This window comes from Microtus pennsylvanicus, chromosome 19 (genome assembly GCF_037038515.1).
Source record: "Microtus pennsylvanicus isolate mMicPen1 chromosome 19, mMicPen1.hap1, whole genome shotgun sequence".
NCBI lineage: Eukaryota > Metazoa > Chordata > Mammalia > Rodentia > Cricetidae > Microtus > Microtus pennsylvanicus.
This window is the reverse complement of record NC_134597.1, coordinates 6,449,856-6,469,912: the sequence shown is the minus strand read 5'-3', so window position 1 is coordinate 6,469,912 and position 20,057 is coordinate 6,449,856. Positions and strand designations below refer to the sequence as shown.

The 20,057-nt window shown below is 36.5% G+C and overlaps 1 protein-coding gene across 2 annotated transcripts in view; it reads right to left on the bottom strand.

Annotated features, from left to right (window-relative positions):
• Window positions 1-11,049: 11,049 nt before the first annotated feature.
• Window positions 11,050-20,057, bottom strand: part of Nxph1 (neurexophilin 1) — a 275,034-nt gene continuing 266,026 nt past the window's right edge. Inside the window, exons 3-4 of one of the 2 annotated variants that reach the window (XM_075953583.1) lie at window positions 14,102-14,755; window positions 12,796-13,998 (exon numbers count right to left, since the gene is read on the bottom strand). In XM_075953583.1, coding sequence (XP_075809698.1) covers window positions 13,843-13,998; window positions 14,102-14,755 — 810 coding nt within the window. In that variant the 3' untranslated portion in view covers window positions 12,796-13,842. Of the gene's footprint in view, window positions 14,756-20,057 lie in introns of both variants that reach the window. The other variant, XM_075953584.1, reaches the window with a different exon arrangement.

Here is a 20,057-nt window from a genome sequence, read left to right as displayed (position 1 = left end):
TGAAATAAACAGTGAGAACTTGAAAATTCTATAAAGATTACACTTTGTAATCAAAATGTAGAAGTCCTATAGTCATAGAAAGGAAATACTTAGCACATTATTAGGTCATTACTCTTTTCAGCTAATTTTGCTGTTGTTTTTTTTTTTAATGTTGGCATCCAATTGCTCAGATGCTGTTACAGCATACTTTAGAAGATGGGGTGGACTGTATTAAATTCAGCTCGACTAGTTCAATTGAGAATGAAGCCCAGTGGAAGAGCAATTGCCAAGTATATACACAAGACCCTGCCTTTGCTCTAAAGTTTGCTGTAAGTTGAGGTTTACCTTTGGAACAATAAATTTTGGTTGTTCACTATCTAAATATTTGTTGATTAAGAATTATTATCAGGGACAATGCTAATGCTTCAAAATGAAATCAAATCATGATTTGCCAAGAATATATAATATGTTAACTTTTTATGTACTGATTGATATATTACCAAATATGCATTCAGTAAAAATGACAGACATGGGTTGAAGAGGTGGCACAATAGATAAGACCACTGACTGTTCTTGTAGAGGTTCTCGGTTCAGTTCCCAAGAACTATACCAGGGGTTCACATGTGGTGCACAAAAACTTACACAGGAACACACATAAATTTATAAAATAAGTTTAGATGATAAATGATAGATGATAGATGAAGATAGATAAATCTATTTCTAAATGACATGAATGAGAGAATAGATAAACGTAATATTAATAGCTTCAAATTTTAATACTTATTAATAAAAAATCAAATATGCACAAAATTTGGAAGGATATTGAATACCTAAACATTTTCTACCAACCTGATACAGTTAGCATTATACATCTTTACAGCAAAAATAGTGAAACATACATTTTAAGGTTATATAAACAAGTCTTTAGCTAAATAGAACATATACTGACCTACAAAATAAACCTAAAGATTACACTCATGTAGACTATAGTCCTGGGCCAGAGGGAAGATGAATATAAGTAAACAAAAGATGTCTGGAAATTCTCAATTATTTAAAAGTTAAATCCCATTATCTAACCATACCATGGTCCAAAGACAAGAATATTTTGAAAGCACAGCATAATAAACAATGAAATTAGCATATATCAAACTGTGTAGACATAGACATGCAGGTGAAAGGGACAGTAATATGTTGAAAAGAAGATCACTTGCAAATCACTAGTTTTCTTACAAAGTCTTGATAATTTAACAGAGAACACAGTCTTGTCAATGAGGAAAGCTGGAAAAATATGTTCACTGTATCAGTTCTTACACAGAACACAGAAGATAATTTTAAATGTTTTATATGTCTAAACAAAAACAATTAAACTCAAAAACTTCTGGAATAAAATAAAATAGACAAAAATGTGTTAGGATACCAATAAAGCATCAGCTATTTAAATGATGAGTTGAATTCTTTTTCTTCTTAAAACCTCATTAATAAAACTAGATAGTAAGCTAAGACTGACAAAATTGCTAATTTTTGATAAGGTTTCATATCCAGAATATGTATTTTAAAAATAATGAATAGAAATTCTGCAATTCAATAATTTCAAAATAAGGAAATATTTTAATCAATAGATTTTGAAAAATGATAATACACATGCACACACATTGTTAATAAGAATCTAAAACAATACCTGTATCAAAAATCATGGAGAAAATAAAAAATTGTTAATAAGAATCTAAAACAATACCTGTATCACAAGTCATGGAAAAAATAAAAAGTTAAACTAAAAGGAGATAGTTTTAGATTAAGACTGACAATAGTAGTGCCAAAGGTCACAAGGCAACTATAACTCTAGACCATCCACAGGAATGTAAAACGACGAAAACCATTTTCCAAACTAGAGAACCCATTTCTCAAAGTCTACTCTTATAATCACAAAACATATATTTCTAGTCATTATTATTTACCCTAACATAATGAGACTTAATACCACACACAATACATATTCACAAATATCCAAAGCAGCTTTCTTCATAATAGCCCAGATCGAGTGAATCACAGAACATAAACTAAATGAGTCTCCAAAACAATATAGCACTGAGGAAGCTAGTCAAAAAGCATGTGCATTTCACCACAAAAACATAGAATCAGAAAATTTTTATCTTTGTTAAAAGATGACATATCAAATGTGGTGCCGCACTAACCACAGAATGACATGGGGAACATTTTAGAATATTGGGGATTTACTGTCTTAAGATTGCAATGATGAGTACAGATATATACAAGTTTATTAAACTTGTAACATGAATCGGGTGGGGTCTGCTTGATAAAAAGTGGGGGAAGTGGTGCGGGAGAATTGTCTGTATTCTGTCAATCATGTTTCAAATAAACGCTGATTGGCCAGGCAGGAACTATAGGCAGGAAAATGAGACAGGAAGTAAAAATGATGTAATGAGAACAGGAGAATTCTGGGAAGGAGGAAGTTGATTCCCTGTATGCTGCCCAGACCACCAAAGCAACAGGATGTGAGCTGTCCCACAAAAAATAGGTACTGAGCCACATGGCTAACATAGAGAAAAAAAAATGGGTTAATCAAGATGTGAGAGTTAGCCAGTGAGAGACTCGAGATAATGGGCCAATCAGCTTATAATTTATGGAGAACTATGTGTGATTTTCTTTGAGGCTAAACAGTTGAGGGGTACCTGGTGGGAGGATAAAAATCCCAACAAGCAAGCAGCCAGGCCCATTCATGTTACATAAACTATACTCTTAAAATGATTGCAATTAATTAGAAGTAAGTTTTGCCTCAATAAATGTGTTCCCAAAATCTACATTTGCAACGTATCATTTTGCATGACCGAGAACAAACATAAGATCAAATATAGTCTTTCTTGGTATAGATTTCCCAGATGCATTTTTACATCTCAATATTAATGAGTGTGGTTTACCATGGGGCAATGGTGAATAGACATCAGGAGTGGAACTGAGAACTGAGGAGAGGCGAAGCATGGCAGAGAGAGAAAACGCATAGTAAAATATATCCCACCCTTTAAACGGAGCGTGGCATGTGAGAGACAACGTAACACAGTCAACTTGTCCACTTAAGACCTCTGAATGAAGACATCCATAACCGTCATTGGAGATCCGTTCCTGAGAACCTGCACAACAGTATTATTAATATGTCCAGCCTGCTGCACAGGAAACAAAGCAGACTTTATTGTACCGAAAAGACTTTCAGAAAAGCAATGGTCAAACAAAGTGGACTAACGTCATAAAAGAAGCAAGGATTTAAGGGAGACTTTGTCCAGGTTGCTACAGCATTCCTGGAAGGAACATACAACAATCAGAGCATGTTACTGTTTTATAAAATTTTGGGCCTTGGCATATTTGAGTTAAGAAATCTTTTGGCTCCTTTATGTGATATTTCCACTTGTTTTATAATTATAAAGGGGGAAGTCAAAAGAACTGACCCAAAATTTTGAAATCAAGTTTTTATGAATCAGAAATACTGAAAAATGTAAACACTATCAAGTTTGGCCATCATATTATATATTCATTCATAGAAGCAAAACTCCTAAGTATAGAATTATTCTGCTTTCAGTCATCTTTATTCAAGTAGTATCTCCCCCAGCTTGCTTATTATCAGAAGTGTATTTAAGATAAATATAATATTTATTAATATGCTTCACTAATAAAGCTATTAACTGTTATTCTATGACAGGAGATCCTAAAATAGTTTCACAGAGTACTAGGAGAAATAGTATAAAATAAATAACACTTATGGAATGAAGCAGTTCTGTCTACTTTTCTGTGTTTTACAAATGTTATAACTCAGCAAAAATCTACGGCTGTAACTATTTGAGTACCAGACATATTTACATTTCTAAGTGAATATAGATTTCACATGTTTAATCTCCAGCACACTACTTTTGAAACAATTTCCTCAAGACATCACATTTATCTGGGTCAAATAAATAGGCCCCTAAGGCACAAGACATACACAGTTACATAATAAGTACATATTTTTCTAGGCACATTAATTATCACAGCATCTGCATTTTGTAACTCAGAGTTTCTTTTGTACTTTGTGAGGTCTTGGTTGACTATCGAGGAATTTGAGATGAATTCTCATGTCAGTAACTACAGATATGGAAAAGGTTTGCTGGCAACATTGGACCTTTATAATATACCCAAAGTTTCATTCCCAGTACGTTTTGACGAAATATTTTGTTTTAATTATTACTATATCTGTTAAGTTTTTGTTCCAAACTAAAATAAGTTATATATTTACAATAATTTTTAAACATTATTAAATGTTTGGAGAATGATTAAATTGCAGGTAGTTAAGTATATAATAGATTCAGTTTAAAAATAATCATAATTTCTTTTACTAATTCGACTAATTAATGATTTGGTTCCACTTATAATTTCATGTATTGTGAATCATTCAATTTCATTGTTATTAAAGATTTTGCCTTTAAAAATTCTCTTATATATAAGAGAACTAAATTTTCACTTCCAATGACAATACTGTATGTACATTTTAGAAAATTTCTTAGCCAACATTAAATCCCATTTAGAAATATTATTTATAGACAATATGAGAGTGTGCTATGATATGAATCACAAATAATGGTATATATTAGACATAAATTATATGATAAAGATATAATATGCATATGAAAATGACATAATGAAACCTATTATTATATATAATTATTATATCCTAATAAAAATTGCTTAGTGTTCACTGTCTACTTAATTGCTCTTTCCAATTTACATAATCATTTTCCTCTCAATTTTCCCCAGTGGATTAATGTAACATAAATCCCACCCAATATGAAAGAAAGTGTTCTTCAATTATTTTTAAAAAGTGACAGCTCAGGAAAATTCTGCAAGTAACATAATGCATTAAAACACAATGAATACCCCAAGAAGATACCTAGACTTTTCAAACTGTAAGTTCCTTTCCTTTTCAAAGGTTCTGAAGAGACAGGCCAAAGGTACTAACTAGCTAATAGCAATCAAATAATATGTGAGCATCTGTCACTGGCAGTGAATTCCAAAATGGGCTTTAAGGGTGGGTAATGGAGGCACACGACTTTAATCCCAGGACACGAAGGCAAAGGAAGGCAGGTGTCTGAGTGTTAAAGGCCAGCCTCGTGTACAGAACAAGTTCCAGGACTGGATCCATAGTTACTGAGAAACCCTGTCTCAAAAAAAAAGGAGGTGAACCCAAAGAAAAACATATAGTCACCCTCCTGGATATTAACCTTCATCAGGAGATGAAAGGAGACAGAGAGACCCACATTGGAGCACCGGACAGAAATCTCAAGGTCCAAATCAGGAGCAGAAGGAGAGAGAGCACGAGCAAGGAACTCAGGACCGCGAGGGGTGCACCCACACACTGAGACAATGGGGATGTTCTATCGGGAACTCACCAAGGCCAGCTGGCCTGGGTCTGAAAAAACATGGGATAAAACCGGACTCGCTGAACATAGCAGACAATGAGGAATACTGAGAACTCAAGAACAATGGGACTGGGTTTTGATCCTACTGCATGTACTGGCTTTGTGGGAGCCTAGGCAGTTTGGATGCTCACCTTACTAGACCTGGATGGAGGTGGGAGGTCCTTGGACTTCCCACAGGGCAGGGAACCCTGATTGCTCTTTGGGCTGACGAGGGAGGGGGACTTGATTAGGGGAGGGGGAGGAAAATGGGAGGCGGTGGCAGGGAAGAGACAGAAGTCTTTAATAAACAAATAAATATATATAATAAAAATAAATAAAAATAAAAAAGGAGGGGCGGGCTTTAACATATTTGTTTCCTTAATGACTTTATTTCTTTTCTTTTCATTTTATGTGGATGAGTGTTTCCCCTGCATGCGCATATGTGCAACACATGCAAGCCTGATTCCCTAAAAGGACAGAAGAGGGCACTGGAATCCTTGGAATTGGAATTACTAATGATTGTGAGCCACCCTGTGGTCGCCGGGAACAGAACCATTGTCCTCTGCAAAACCAGCTATTAAGTCATGACCACTCTCTCCTGCCTTGTTTCTTTTTTAAAAATGTCTACCTCTCTATATAACACAGATATAAAACACAACTAAGCCATCATTGACATCTGTTTCTCTAATGTTTCGTCAGTCTATAAATGAATCCAGGGCTCCACCATTGCAGAATATCCAGGGTTTAATGATGCCTTGTTGGCTATAAGCAACCACCTTAATCTGAATCTGAAACCTCATTTTCTCTTAACGCATTATTACAGTAGTTCCACACCTGGTCTTCCTGCACCCATGCTTCCCTTAAATATAGTTTAGCTCCGTCATGTAATTTATCTGCTCAAAATCCTCTGAGTACTCCCTTGGTAGTCAAAACCCTGCTTCTTTTACATTTCATTTTCTCTTTTCTCTACAGACTTCACTCTGCTTTAACTCCCCTTGCCTACCCTTACCTAGCCAAATATGCTGCAGTTTTTCATGATGCTATGCTTGCTCATGCACTGATGTTCATTATACCAAAGTGGCTAGCTCTCTTCCTTCTTCCAAAGAGCACCATGGAAAAACCAGCTACCAATGGTAAGTGTGATCAATAAACTGAGAAACCTCTGTACACTTCAGAGCACGTATCACCACAAAGCATACTAAGTACTTATTTAGCGAAGGTTGTCTTCTCCCGTGATGTTCTAAGATCCATGAAATTGAGGGCTCTGGGTAGATATTTTTACAGCTGTAGTAGAATATACACAGTGCACAGAACTTAGAAAGCATGAAATAAATAGGTCCAATGGATAAGTTTATATACAGGCGAAAGGTGGAATAGACACCCACTTCCCAGCCTCCATAAATCCCTGCTCAGAGGAACTTCTGTTGAAATTTGCAGATATCTGAGATGTACAAATTGTGGGCCTGACATAGAAACATAGTTTTTCAAAATATAAGTAGGACCATTCAGAAGTATAGAGTAGAATTGTGATGTAATATAAGTGTTACCCTGATATGCTTTAGCATAAAATTGAATGCTGTTTTCATTTCAGTGTATTTCCTACAGAAATGACCCATAAGACTTTATTTTAGGAATAAAATTTCTATTCTTTTCGTTTGCTAGTGTGTAGGACTTGCTTAATTACTCACAAATTGTAAAAAATCTGACCAGAAAAAAAAAACTGGAAGAAGTGAAAGTGTGAATTGCAAACATTATTAACCCCCTACCATCTCCTTCCTATTTCTGGAAGTATCTGTTTATTTCAACAACATTATTGGGATTGAATTTAAGACAATATAAAATTATGGAGTTTTACTAGACCTAAGTATCAAACAGGTCTTAAAATTTCTACATATTAATAAATTGCCATGTCCTTCAATAGACTACATTCTATGTTGATTCACAGTGTGCTTCTGAAACTTCTACCAAATCCCATCCACAAACTCCACAGAATGATTCAAGTTATACCTAGCAGATATTAATTATATGCTATATAGTCAATTGTGGAAAAACATCTAATCTCTACCTTTCTCTGAAACGGAAATCAATACAAGTCCTAGTAACTCAGACAACCCTAGTCTGTCTAGGGATCCTCTCATCCTGTTTCAAACACTGCTTAGCTTCCACAGGTCATGGAACCAGTGCTCTGGTTTTATTTGGAGATGACACCTGATGTTCACCCACAATCACCCTTTTCTCCCATCTCTGGAGACCCACATGCCATCTGTCATCTACAGTCACCATTGCCCACCCGTTGTGTGTTTCCATCCCACTCTTGTGGATACACCTGCCGCTACACTGAACTCAGCATTTTAATGTCATTACCCATGTCCTATATACTCCACACACCTATCTTCACTCTGTTGAGAATCTCACATTTCCAAAAATTCCACATACAAGCAAGCAAAGAACTCCTAAAAGTTGCTTCCCAGGAACTTGCTACCATTACATTTTTAACAAACAACAAAAATAAACTGTTCCTCTGTGATATAAACACGGAGCACCTATCGTGACTTTTCAAAAGGGGACTCGTGCTCTATTTTCTTAACCTGCCCAACAAGCTGTTGTAAACATGATGTAGAATTTGTGCCCCGGTACTTCAATATTTCTTTTTTAATACTAACTTTTCAAGCTTTAATAAAAACAATTTGAATTTCCTCTTGCAAAAAAAATACAAAACAAAACATACTGAGCTAAAGAAACAACAGAATTTTAAACTCACCTAAGAGAAGGGACAGGGGCACTAGAGAGGGTCATGAGACAAGTAGAATCAAAATACACACATTGCATGCATGCATGAAGTTGTCAAAGAATAAATCACAATGTATTTGAAAGAGCCACATGTAGTGATCAAAAGTACATCAGTGGTTGCCTAAAAGTACAAGGTTTGGAGGAGTTACCAGAGATGATTTCAGTACATAATTTGTGGGAGGATGATAAACATGCTTCTCATTATTATACACTGTCATGGTGGTGTGTATATACCCATGAATATCCAGCACTGGGCACTGTAAGCTTCTAGAGCCTATTGTATGTCAGGTGCACCACAATAAATAAAGTATTTTTGACAATAATAAATTACATGACGTTTTGCTGATAAATTCTCTTCCATAACCCCAGGAGAAAATGTGATGATGACCAGACACAGTTAGTGATGATGAGATCTCAGATCGTACTGGAAGAACATGAGCAAGGTTCTACTCAAAAATGGTAGTGAGTGACTTCCCTTCACATCCTGGTTCTTTCAAATAATTACTGTTTTGAACATTAGCAGAACATGGGTTTAAGTAAATTCAGAAAATTACATGAGTAGAAGCTTACTTGGTTGTTGGAATGCCAGAAAACATCAGTAAAAAAATATTAAAGAGACTCCAATACCTTCTTTCATGTAGAAGCTTCAGAAAGCAAGAACATAAACACAGTTTTGGATATATTTGTTTGAATAATAAAATAATGCAAAAAAAATTAAAACATAAGTTTGAGCCATCTTTTCAAATTTCCCCATTCATTCAACTTTATGCAGAAAATATCCTCTGTGTTTTATATGTGTGTGTGTACATCTACAAGAAACCCAATTCATAGCCTAACAGTACGAGAAGATTCCAACTGGACCCATATAAAGTTGCTTGAGTCACTTTCAATAGAAACTAAAGTGAAAGTGTTGAAAAATTCCTAAATATCCAGCAAATAATTTTCTAAAATGAGACTCCAAGCAAGAACATGCAATAATTCAGAATTACATTATCGCTGTATATATTGCTAGTCTACAAGTCTCGTATTTATAAAGCTTGAAGACATATCTGTCTCCAAATCAAAAATGAGTTTGCAAATAGTTGCTTGGGAAATGACCTTGACTGCCACATTGCTTTACTGGCTGTGACAATCAGAGCTAACCAGAAACAAGGGCTGGAACTTGCATGATACTCTAAGGGATCCTGAACATGAAATTTTAACAACCTACTGAGCAAATATCACTTTATGTGCATCCTCCTGAAACACTGTTATAAAATGAAAAAAATGATATGAAAATGAGACTTCAGAAAGTTTACAAGGTTAATTTTGACAATAGCAATTGTGTTCTTGTTCAAAGTAGTTACTTAGCAGCAATTGCATGCTAAAAAAAAAGTCCTTGCAATATTTCTTCAACAGTCATAACTACAAGGGTCAAGTCCACTCTCTTATTTGAACAGAAGAACCTAGAATTAGATACTAGTAACTCTTGGTCTGTTTTATGAGGCTCCAATGCAGGATCTTTAATAATAAATCAGTTTCAGCTAGGCTAAAATAAGAAAGGATATGTGGGTGAGGGGGTGGTGCATGTCTTTAATCCAAGCACACTAGAGGCAGATACAGGCAGATCTACTTGATCAAGGTTAGGTTGTACTATACAGTAAGTTTCAGGACATCCAGGGCTACACAGAGATGAAGGGATTGAGTGTGTAATCCCGGGTTAAAAAGGAAAATAGCACTAAACGTCCCCTAACAGTAGCTGCTGTACTGTAGCCACCAAGAAAAACCGTCTCAGCTCACATTCCCAGGACCTTTAGAGCCTTCCTGTAACTCATCAGTGATAAAATGCATATCCCTGCAAGTCAGAAATAGGAAAATTAAACTTCTTTTAGTCAAACTGAGGGCAATTTTCCAGAAGCGTGGCGCTCATTTTAATATCTTTTTCTCAACATTACTTAGAGAAAATCAAAATTAGAGCTCTTTATTTAAAAACTTTCATTTTTCTCCATCCCAGTAAGAAGTAAAGTTAAATTATAGATTTCTTACTTTAAATTTTTTTTTCTAATGTTTATAAAACTCAAAAAGCAGGCCCTAAGTTTTCAGTGTTTCCTAGCAACTTTGTCTGATACGCAATGTCTGAAACCTCTTCAAAAGACTGACCTGGAAACCAGTTTTTAAGGATTCTATTCAGGCTGTATGAATTGATTCAATTTCTATCACATACAAACTAAATAAATGGTGATAATATTTGGGCAATTCTGCTTTGACATTTTTTTCTAAAGGTGTCTACTGACTTACATTTAATTTGGATGGAAATAAATAAAATAGATACATAGATTGATAGTTAAATAAATTGTCCAGGGCTGATACATCAAGTATGTCTTTCAGAGTTTATAAGCAACCCACTTGTGTTTGCTTCTATTTAAAACTTGGCATTCACAGTTGATGGTGAAGAAGCAAATTACTCTTTCATAGGGCTGTTTATATTGGGTAATCTGCTTTTTCATGCAAAGCAGTGGGAAAACAGAAAGTCTCTCAGGCATCTCGGAATTGTTTTAAATCTATTGTGTTAAAAAAATATGGATTACAATTCCTTGCTGAAGTGACGACTTTTAAATTTAACAAACCTCTCAAGTACTTGCAGAATAACTCCATCATCCACATTATTCATGACTGTGCTCCTTCCGCTCAGCACAAAAGCTCTACATATAGTCTTGATCCCAAAAACTGATACTACATCATGAAAATAGTAGGGGTTTTTTAATCATAAATGGATAACTGATATTATTTTTCTTTAGCGAAACAAGAAATGACAGTAACACTTTTTTCTTAACTTCAAATTTGTTGGATCTTTTTTTTTTTTAAAGAAAACTACATGATTGACAAACCCATCTTTCATTCAGCTGCACTGTGCTTATGGAAGTTTTCTTCCGTACCTTCACAAAAGTGCAGAATGATTTCCAAAATCTGAGAGAAGGTGTTTCCTTATCACTGCTCAAAGTTCATTTTTTCCAAATCCAATGCATTTTTAGAGATAACTAGAACTTACTTAACTAGCGCACTGAAGTAGCAAGTTGGTCTAATAAAATTGTTAGTATGCATATTTGAAGCCTCCCTAGTGATGATCTTCCTCTACCTACATCCTGGCAAGCTGTGTCACCATGGTATCTCTCTCTGCAATACATAAGAAGTGTTGAAAATGATGGAGTTTGCAAAACTATTTATGGGCCTAGAAAAAGTCTAAAAGCTTGGATTTTTTTAAGTATTTGAAATCAAAGTTGGCCTATGTGTTTTTATTTTATGTTTCTTATAAATAAAATTCGATAGATCAGCAGATACATTAATCACAGTGTTCGGTGTATCCGTATGTTTATCAAGATATATGGACAGTATATTATGGAGGGGATTGTAAAACAAAGTAGAGGGGTAGAGAATGAAGGAGGGTTATTATCTCATTGCGAATTTGGAGTTAGCAAAAGACATTTGAGATTACATAATGAATGTCACAGTCCAATGGTCAAATGACCCTAAAGAAATCAACTGATTTCACCCCCTTTATCTCTCTTGTTTGCGAGGGAGTAAGTCTGCAGTGGTACAGTGCTATGAAGCACAAGTTAAGACTTGTTTGTGAAAATCATGTCCACTGGCCGGAACGCATGAAACTCTTACTGCCTGTTCTTCCAGAGGTGTTCTAATCTTTGTCTCAAAATTTCGTGGGCAAATCACTTACACACTGATGCAAATGGCTGCCTACACCTGGCAGATGGCTCTGAGAGATGAACCCTTAGCAGGTAAATGTTTGGTTGACAGATGAAGACTCTTTCATCAGAGCAATGATTGAGCTCCCACTGTAGAATTGTGAGGCTTTGTTTCTCTGTCATCCTTCTGTTTCTTTCTCTGTGAAAAAGAGGTCCACCCTAGTTAGTGTGGGAAGGGTGAGCATGGATGAGTGCTCTTCTTTGGTTAACTTTTGAGATTCTTCATATTTCAATATCAAATCTATGGTCTTAAAAATGAGTGATCTCATACATTTCTTCAGCTGTTTATTTTTCTAAGACTGTGCACATCAACTTTAAAAATAAAGCTTAGTGTCCATATAAAAAGCTACATAGATAATTTGAGCTCATCTGTTATAATCAATTTGAGACTAGGAGCCCTGCTGTCCCGATTTCTCCAGCTGGATGGTATCATCACAACAGACACAGGGAAATTCAGTTACAATCTTCAAGACACCTTGGTTTTCTTATAAAGAGAACACATGGCTTTCACTTCAATGCTCCTACTAAATAAAGACTGTACAGGGGAGAAAGCCTACTCACTATAATTAATTTAAGCAACAACAATATTCTCCCTATGTTCACTTGTAATTTTTTTCTTCCTTGGTACTCTTGAGTACTTAATATTACAATAAACCAAAAATGCATGCAGTGTTTTATGCCACAATTATTTTCTAAGCTTGAGACTGAAATTCTTAAGCTGTTTTGACTGGGTAGCTAATAACAATTTATAGAACTCTGCTCAAATTCAAAGGCATGAGATGCAAAGCCATGGCTGTATTCCAGCACATTCTTCTTGTCAGAACCATTTAAATCACCATCTTACACAAATACGTATTGAAACTCAACTTTAAGTGTTTTATTTTTATGTACATTTCTTTTTTTCCAGAAATAAAATATCTAAATACAGACAGTGTAATGTTGTATATGTATAGCTTTCAACAATACTGGAGCTGAATAAATGCTTTGTACATTAAATCTGTCTTTTTTTAATGGAATTCACAGCTACATTGAATAAATGGATTCCTCAGATCCTTTTTTGTTCTTTTTTAACCAATAACAAGCAGAGAGACAAGTACAATTTAATATTAATAAGCAGCTCAAATAACACTTGGTTAAACTATGTACAATACAAACCATTCATACAAATGAAGACTAGGATGTTGTATTTGTTACAATATGTGTAGTAAAGATAAGACAGACACTTACAACTTACACGGTGTCTGCCAGGCATTTCCCTTCTTAGAGAATGATCAGAACTTGTCTTAAGCAGTCTTAGTTGATCTCAACATTGCAATGGTCCAGTGATCGGCGAGAAAAGCTGTCATCCCAGTGTCTGCCTGCATGTAAATTCCAAATGTTTGCTCATCTTTACTGAGAATGGGCTCCTCCCTCCATAGAAAGAAAAGCCATCCTGTATCACCTTGAATGTGCCTACTGTATGCTGGGGAAAAGTTACTACACTTTGTTGTGTTCATAAAATAAAGAATACTGAGCTCTAAAGACACATTTTTTTTCCATTTAACAAGCATATAACTCCTACAGTAGTATTCACCAGCACAGCTACTCCAAGCAGTAGGAATGCATGAATGGGGACTATTGATTAGCATGGACTCAAGACCTTAAAAGGAGATTCCCATAACAGCGTGTTAGACACTTCCTCTGTCTAGTTAATTCTCTGTGTTTGATCATAGTTTATCCTGAACCATCATGAGTCAGACAATGAAAGCCCTCTCAAAGGGAACCATGAGAGATGCAAGCTGAGATGTGCGAGGGTGGTGCTCGTGTGCCTCTACATGTGATAGCATGTCTTCAGGTGAGACTTGGAGAGATCTACGATGATTTACAGGTATGCCGAGATGCAGCTGACTGGGCAGAGGTTACATCAACTGTTTTCCACTAGCATCTTTGCACCAGTCAACAAGAGCAGCAGTGTAGACACATTCCGGGCAACAGATGGGACCTTCTTCCTTGAGGTAACAGCCCTCTCCTGTGACCTCTAATTCCTCAGGCTTCAGTCTCGTGCCCTGTTCATCCTGAGGGAAAATAAGGTGTGTCACTGTGGTAGTTGTAGTCGGGGCATACTTTCTGTACTAGTTTATAGTCTGTACTATAAAAGGAAATGTAAATGCAGATCACCTTGAAGGGTTTAGAGCAGAGCCAGGACACGTGACTTTGGGTCTGCTCCTGGTAACAGGTTTTTGAAGGGTCATAGTTGCAGAGTGTGTTCTTGGTAGCCTTGTCAACCTTTTCATATTCAATGCGACAGTTGAAGGACTTGGAATCTTTGGCATCAATCACGGTTTGTTGTGCCAAGTCGAATTCCACGATTTTTGTTGGGGGCACCAAGCTGACAGATACATTCCCTTGACCAGTGGAATTATGCCTGAAATAAACACTAAACGTTCCATTGCCATGATCTACAATTTTCCCAGTTATCAACAGGTTTAGCTTCACTGTTTTGATGTTGGAATGAAAATCACCCCATCCAAACATTTTCTTAAACTTGCCGGTCTTAACAATGGGCCGTCTTTTGGCCCTGGGCCGGGGCTCCTGAAGGTCTGTGGAGTTCCTCAGCCAGTCCCAGAGGTCTTGCTCGGAATAAGGTTCTGGGGTGTCATAGCGCAGGTCCAAATCTGTGTCATTTTCTTTACCACGGAAAGTCTGTGAGAGGAGCCGACTGATGGACAAGTCTTTGCTACTTTCTGTCCATATGTGCTTTAGTGTGGATTTGCTGCTTCCCGACTTCAGAAGTTCCGCTTTTCCACCATTTGTTAAGTTGGCACACGTGACCTGAGAAGAGAATTTAAAAGACTTGTGTTTATTTACAACTCCACATCTAAGAATACACAATACATACGTTCTAACCCTTGCTGCGAGGCTCAGAATTAAATGAATTTTGTGTTGTTATTGTTCTTAAAAGCACCGCCAGTATCTGGCCACTGTTGATTAAGTGATAAAAATCCCACTTCTGCTTTTATTCAGCGGTGGGAAAGGGGACAGGTGAGTGTATAAAAACCACCAAGCATGACCTGAAGATCCATATAGAACATTGACTAAAGGAGGAAAAGACCTCCTAGCATGAGCAAGCCAAACTGAATTCAAATATAAACTAAACTAAAGTAAATAGTGTCTCATCACTAAACCCGTTTTGGAAGTAAACTTTTATAATCATTATGTACTTTTTCCAGTTCAGAATCACCATGGGCTCTAAAGCTAGATGACTCACATAAATATGTCAGCTGGTATCCTATGTGCTTTGATTACTTATGTCAATACAATATTAGAAATAAAAATAGTTTTATAAAGAGAATGTGGCATGTTTTTATCTTTCAACACACTCAAACAGAAAAAGTCCTTATTATCACCAACCATGATACAGGATAAGTTTTTTATACTTTTAAGACTTCAAATGTTGTTTAAGAAAAGAGTTTTACCATCTAGCATTCACTAGCATGTAGACATTTGAAAATATGCAAAAACAACACAAAGTTGTCAGAAGGTCACTTCAAGTGGGTTGTAAGAGACACATTTGGATGGCGTTGTTAGAGATCCCACCTCACCTCTTAGAAACAATGAGTTCCTCAACGAACCTAGGGGTTCCAAAGAACCAGTACCCCAAGGATCTCACAGAAGAAATTGGTCATTCTGGCATGGGGAACTGTAGCACGAATTAAAACAAAAATGAAACAAAACAACAACAACAACAACAAAAACCCTTCAGAGACAGAAACTGGTCTTCAACCTGAAAGCCAGAAGAGCAAGGCAGCCAAGTTACTATAGAAGTCTTACTTCAACCAAGGCTGGGTGACCACATACTAAGCAGCCTATGCTTCTCTCTCCTCTCTTTTTATGTTCCCTATAGTGCTGGGAATAAAGGCGTGTGACTCCCAAAGATTGGGATTAAAGGTGTGAGCCATCACCACCTGGATTTGTTTCAGGATTTGATTTTGTGTAGCCCAGGGTGGTCTTGAACTCACAGAATTCCATCTGCCTCTGTCTCCCAAATCCTAAGATTAAAGGTGTATGTCACCATTGCCTGACCTCTAGTGGCTTTAGCTTTGCCTGTGGTCTTCAGGCAAGAACTCGTTATCAAAATACAAAAAATATACCAGTACAGGGCATGAAGGAAACACAACCTGTTAGCACAACCAGAAATGCAAAAGGACCAACAGCGAATATAGTTCATTGACCACATGGACTGACTCTTTTGGCTGAGGTTGCTGAAGAAATTCCCCCAGATATCCATTGAAAAGCTAAGTTTCCCCCCAAAAAATTCTTTAGTCAGGTTTCTGATAAACCAATACTAAGAACCCTAAGTTCTTTCTCAAACATGAGCCCGATTATTATTTATCAACCTCGTAAGTCTCTCTAGCCTTTCTATAAAAGTTCTCTGGATAAAAGGTACTTATCAAAGAGCTCTCTTAAATGAGGCTCATTGGGAATTAGTGCCATGTTCTAGACTTTGTCCACCTATACCTGTAGATTTATCATTGTGTGCCTTTTGTTATGACCCAAATCTCCACTGAAAATATTCTTCTATAAGATGTGTATGATAAGCGTCTTTACCAACTCCTGGAGTGCATAAGCTTAGGTGCAGTCTTACTAGTATATGTTCCCAGCTCTGTCATCTCCTGAGACATTACTGATGTGGGTCCATTCTCAGAAATACCAGACAAAGTTGCCCTATTTGAAAAACTGCTGGCCTTAAGAAATACTGTACTTCTTTTCATCTAACTTTATTGCATTAAAGATGAAAATGTGGTTTTTTTCATGGGTTTATATCCCAAGACTTCACCCTACGAAACCAAAGCTAAAACACTGCAAAGGCTAACACAACTTAAAAACACATTTCAAGCTGAGAGTCCGTATCTTGTTGCATCTGCTTGCCGTCTCCAAGGCAAAAGCTACGCCAACCTGTACATATGTAAAGGATCAAAGATCATTTTACTACAGGACAGAAAACTACACAGAACCATAATCTAGAACGTAATTTGACATAGAAAGAAGAGGCAGAAAACAGTGTCTTCATGGGCACACCTAACCACAGCAAAGTCCAGGCTCATGTTCCCTCTTATTTCTTCAGACTTTTAACTTGTCATATACAAAAACAAAGCAAGAAACTCATGTTTTCAGAGAAGGTTCAAGTAGACCACTTCCATCTCAGATGGAATGCTGAGAATTAGGAGAAGGATGTCTTTGCTACCAACTTCTTTTTAAGTCTAAGTATTCTTCTTTCCTTTCTCCCTGCCCTCCCTTGATTTCTATATTCTCTCTCTCCACCCAAACTGTTTCCTGTCTACACTTTCCCATCATTATTCAAGAATGGATCGTTTTCAAGAAACATACAGCAAAGGTTTCAAGGCAAATAATGCTTTTAGCATGGACTAAATATTATAACCTAAAAAATGAAATTCAAGGGGAAATATTATTTGAGGGAGGGGGAATTAGACATAGGAATGTATATAGAATAAGTAGTAAATTAATTTCCCAGCTGTCTCCTTTGCCTGATTACAATGTCAATCTGCTATAAGCCAATTTTTGGTATCTCATATAAAGTAGAAATTATGATCGTTTCAGAGTTAATATTATCCCACATAATTACAAAATAGTAAAAGCACTGAAAGATATTTTGATAATTCCCTAGATTAAAAACATTTCAAAGAATACATTTTTTTTAGGTTGAAGATACATACTCAGTGATAGAGCAGTTGCCTGCATGTGAAGGACCCTGGATTCAGTACCCAAGAATGGGAGAAAAGGAAGAAATAAAGGTAGAAAAAAAAAAGCATTTTACTATGGTATGACTCAAGGTAGCTATTACAAGCTATATTGTATCTAAAAATTTACTAACACTACTTGGTAAGTCTAGTACTGATCCATTGGTTTTAGAATACTTTTTTAAAAATTCTTTTCATTTTATGTACTAACCCCAGTTCCTCCTCAGTCCCCATCTCGCATTTCCCCATCCCCCCACTCCACTCTCCATCTCCTCCTCTGAGGGGGTAAGGCTTTCCTTGGGTAGTCAACAAAGTCTTACATACCATGTTGAGCAGAACCAAGGCCCTCCCTCCTGTATCAAGGCTGAGCAAGGTATACCACCATAGGTAAAAGTACTATCGGAAGTAGATGCAGTGATCCACAGTCAAGCACTGGGCTGAGATCATGAAGTTCAGTTGAAGAGAGGGAGGCAGAATCATATGGGCAATAAAGGGTAAAGATAATGATTGAGAAAACCACAGAGACAGCTGACCTGGGCTAGTGGGAGCTCATGGACTCTGGACTGACAGCTAGGAACCTGTATGGGACCAAACTAGGCCCTCTGAATGTGGAATGTGAGTAACAGTTATGTGGCTACATTTGTCATTGGGGTGGGAGCTGGTAATGGGATCAGGATTTAGCCCAAGTGCATGAACTGGCTTATTAGAATACTTTTAATGAGTATTTGCTTTTTACATTTCAATAAAATCTATTTTGTGGTTAAATATCCAAATATGTACTTACCTAACTATATAAGCATCATTTTTCTACAATCCTCCGATTTATTCTTTAGGAGAAAAGACATAAGTGAATTTACTTTTCTATGATTCTTTACATTGTTTGGCTAGTGAGAATAAATTCAGGCATACACAGAATGGCTTTACAGTACTTTCCTTCAGAATCAACAAAGAGTTGTAATGGGATACTTCTGCCACGCACTTATTAACAAAGCAGTAGTAACACTGTCCCAAGATGGAAGGGGGAAAATACTTAGTATGTAATTTCTCAGCAGCAGGTGGAGAGGACAAGGGGAAAATTGTAAAAATGGGGGCATACGATTTAAAGAAGGAATAACCGCTGTATCCAGAAGATGCTATCATTCTAATAGATGAACGAACCCCTGGTTTTCAGTCAGAATGTCCATCATTTAGCTCTGAATTGTATTCTCCAATGCCCTAGTGGTTATGAGTGTGGACTTTGGAGTAGACCACCTGAATTTCAGACTAGGGTCTGATCCTTGACAACTGTGTTATGTTCAAAACTTATTTATTGTGTAGAAACTTATGGGTTTTTTGTCTAGAGATTAGGAGATATTAGCCATGTCTTTCCCAGGGATAGTGGGATTACACAGGACATTCAATTTAAAGTATCAAAGAAAGTCTCCGGAACATGTCGAGTGTTCAACACCAGTGTCACTGCCTGCAGTTATCACACTTGTACCTCTAAAATCTATCTCAGATGGCTTGTGACGATGAGAGATGATGGATGACTTGAAACGGTATTTGCAAGCAACCAAGCTTTTTTAAGAAAATCTGTCTTTAGCAGAACTGTAAATATGAACAACTAAAAATTTTCATACTAAAAGGGAGAGTGAATGAGCAAGACGTATGCCAAAAGTTTCATATAAGAAAGAATGAATTGAACTTTAGAAACCTGCTGGGCAGCACTGTACCTCTAGCCAACACAACCGTATTAAATACTCACGAATCTGTTTTTAAAAACAGCCCTTATAATAAACGTGATCACTAAAATAAAAAAAAATACTCTAAAATATATCTTAGCAAACTTGAGATCATGTATTAGATGCTAATGAAAATATCTGGTGAAATAGCTTTCAGAACAGAAAAGCGCATATACTTTTTCAAGTGCTGATGTGACAAGCTAAGAAACATGACAGTAAAACTCCATGTAACAAAGAAGAGGTGTAAGTGTAGCTATTAAACTGCTCAAGCACTAAAAGCAACAAATGCTTTTGCCCTAGGCAGTTGGGGTACAAAGCCTTGAGCAGTGCTAACAACTAAGAAAACCTGAGTGTGCTCCAAACCAAAGTATCTTCAGCTGTAATTGTCAGTAGTATCTTCATGGTAACACTCTCACTCCTTCCCCCTATTAGTGGAGGAGAACAGGACAATCTCTACAGGACCGTGTCAATAATGAAATGCCAAAAAAAGAGCCTCATCAATATGTTCCTTGATCTTTTCAGTATTAACAACCTTTATTACTTTTGTTTTATGAATTTATAAACTGTGGAATGAGGCTTTTAAAAAGACATGGAATAGAGAAAATGGTGCATTGCGTGCGGCTTTATCTCAAGGGGTTCACAGTCTAATCTGGG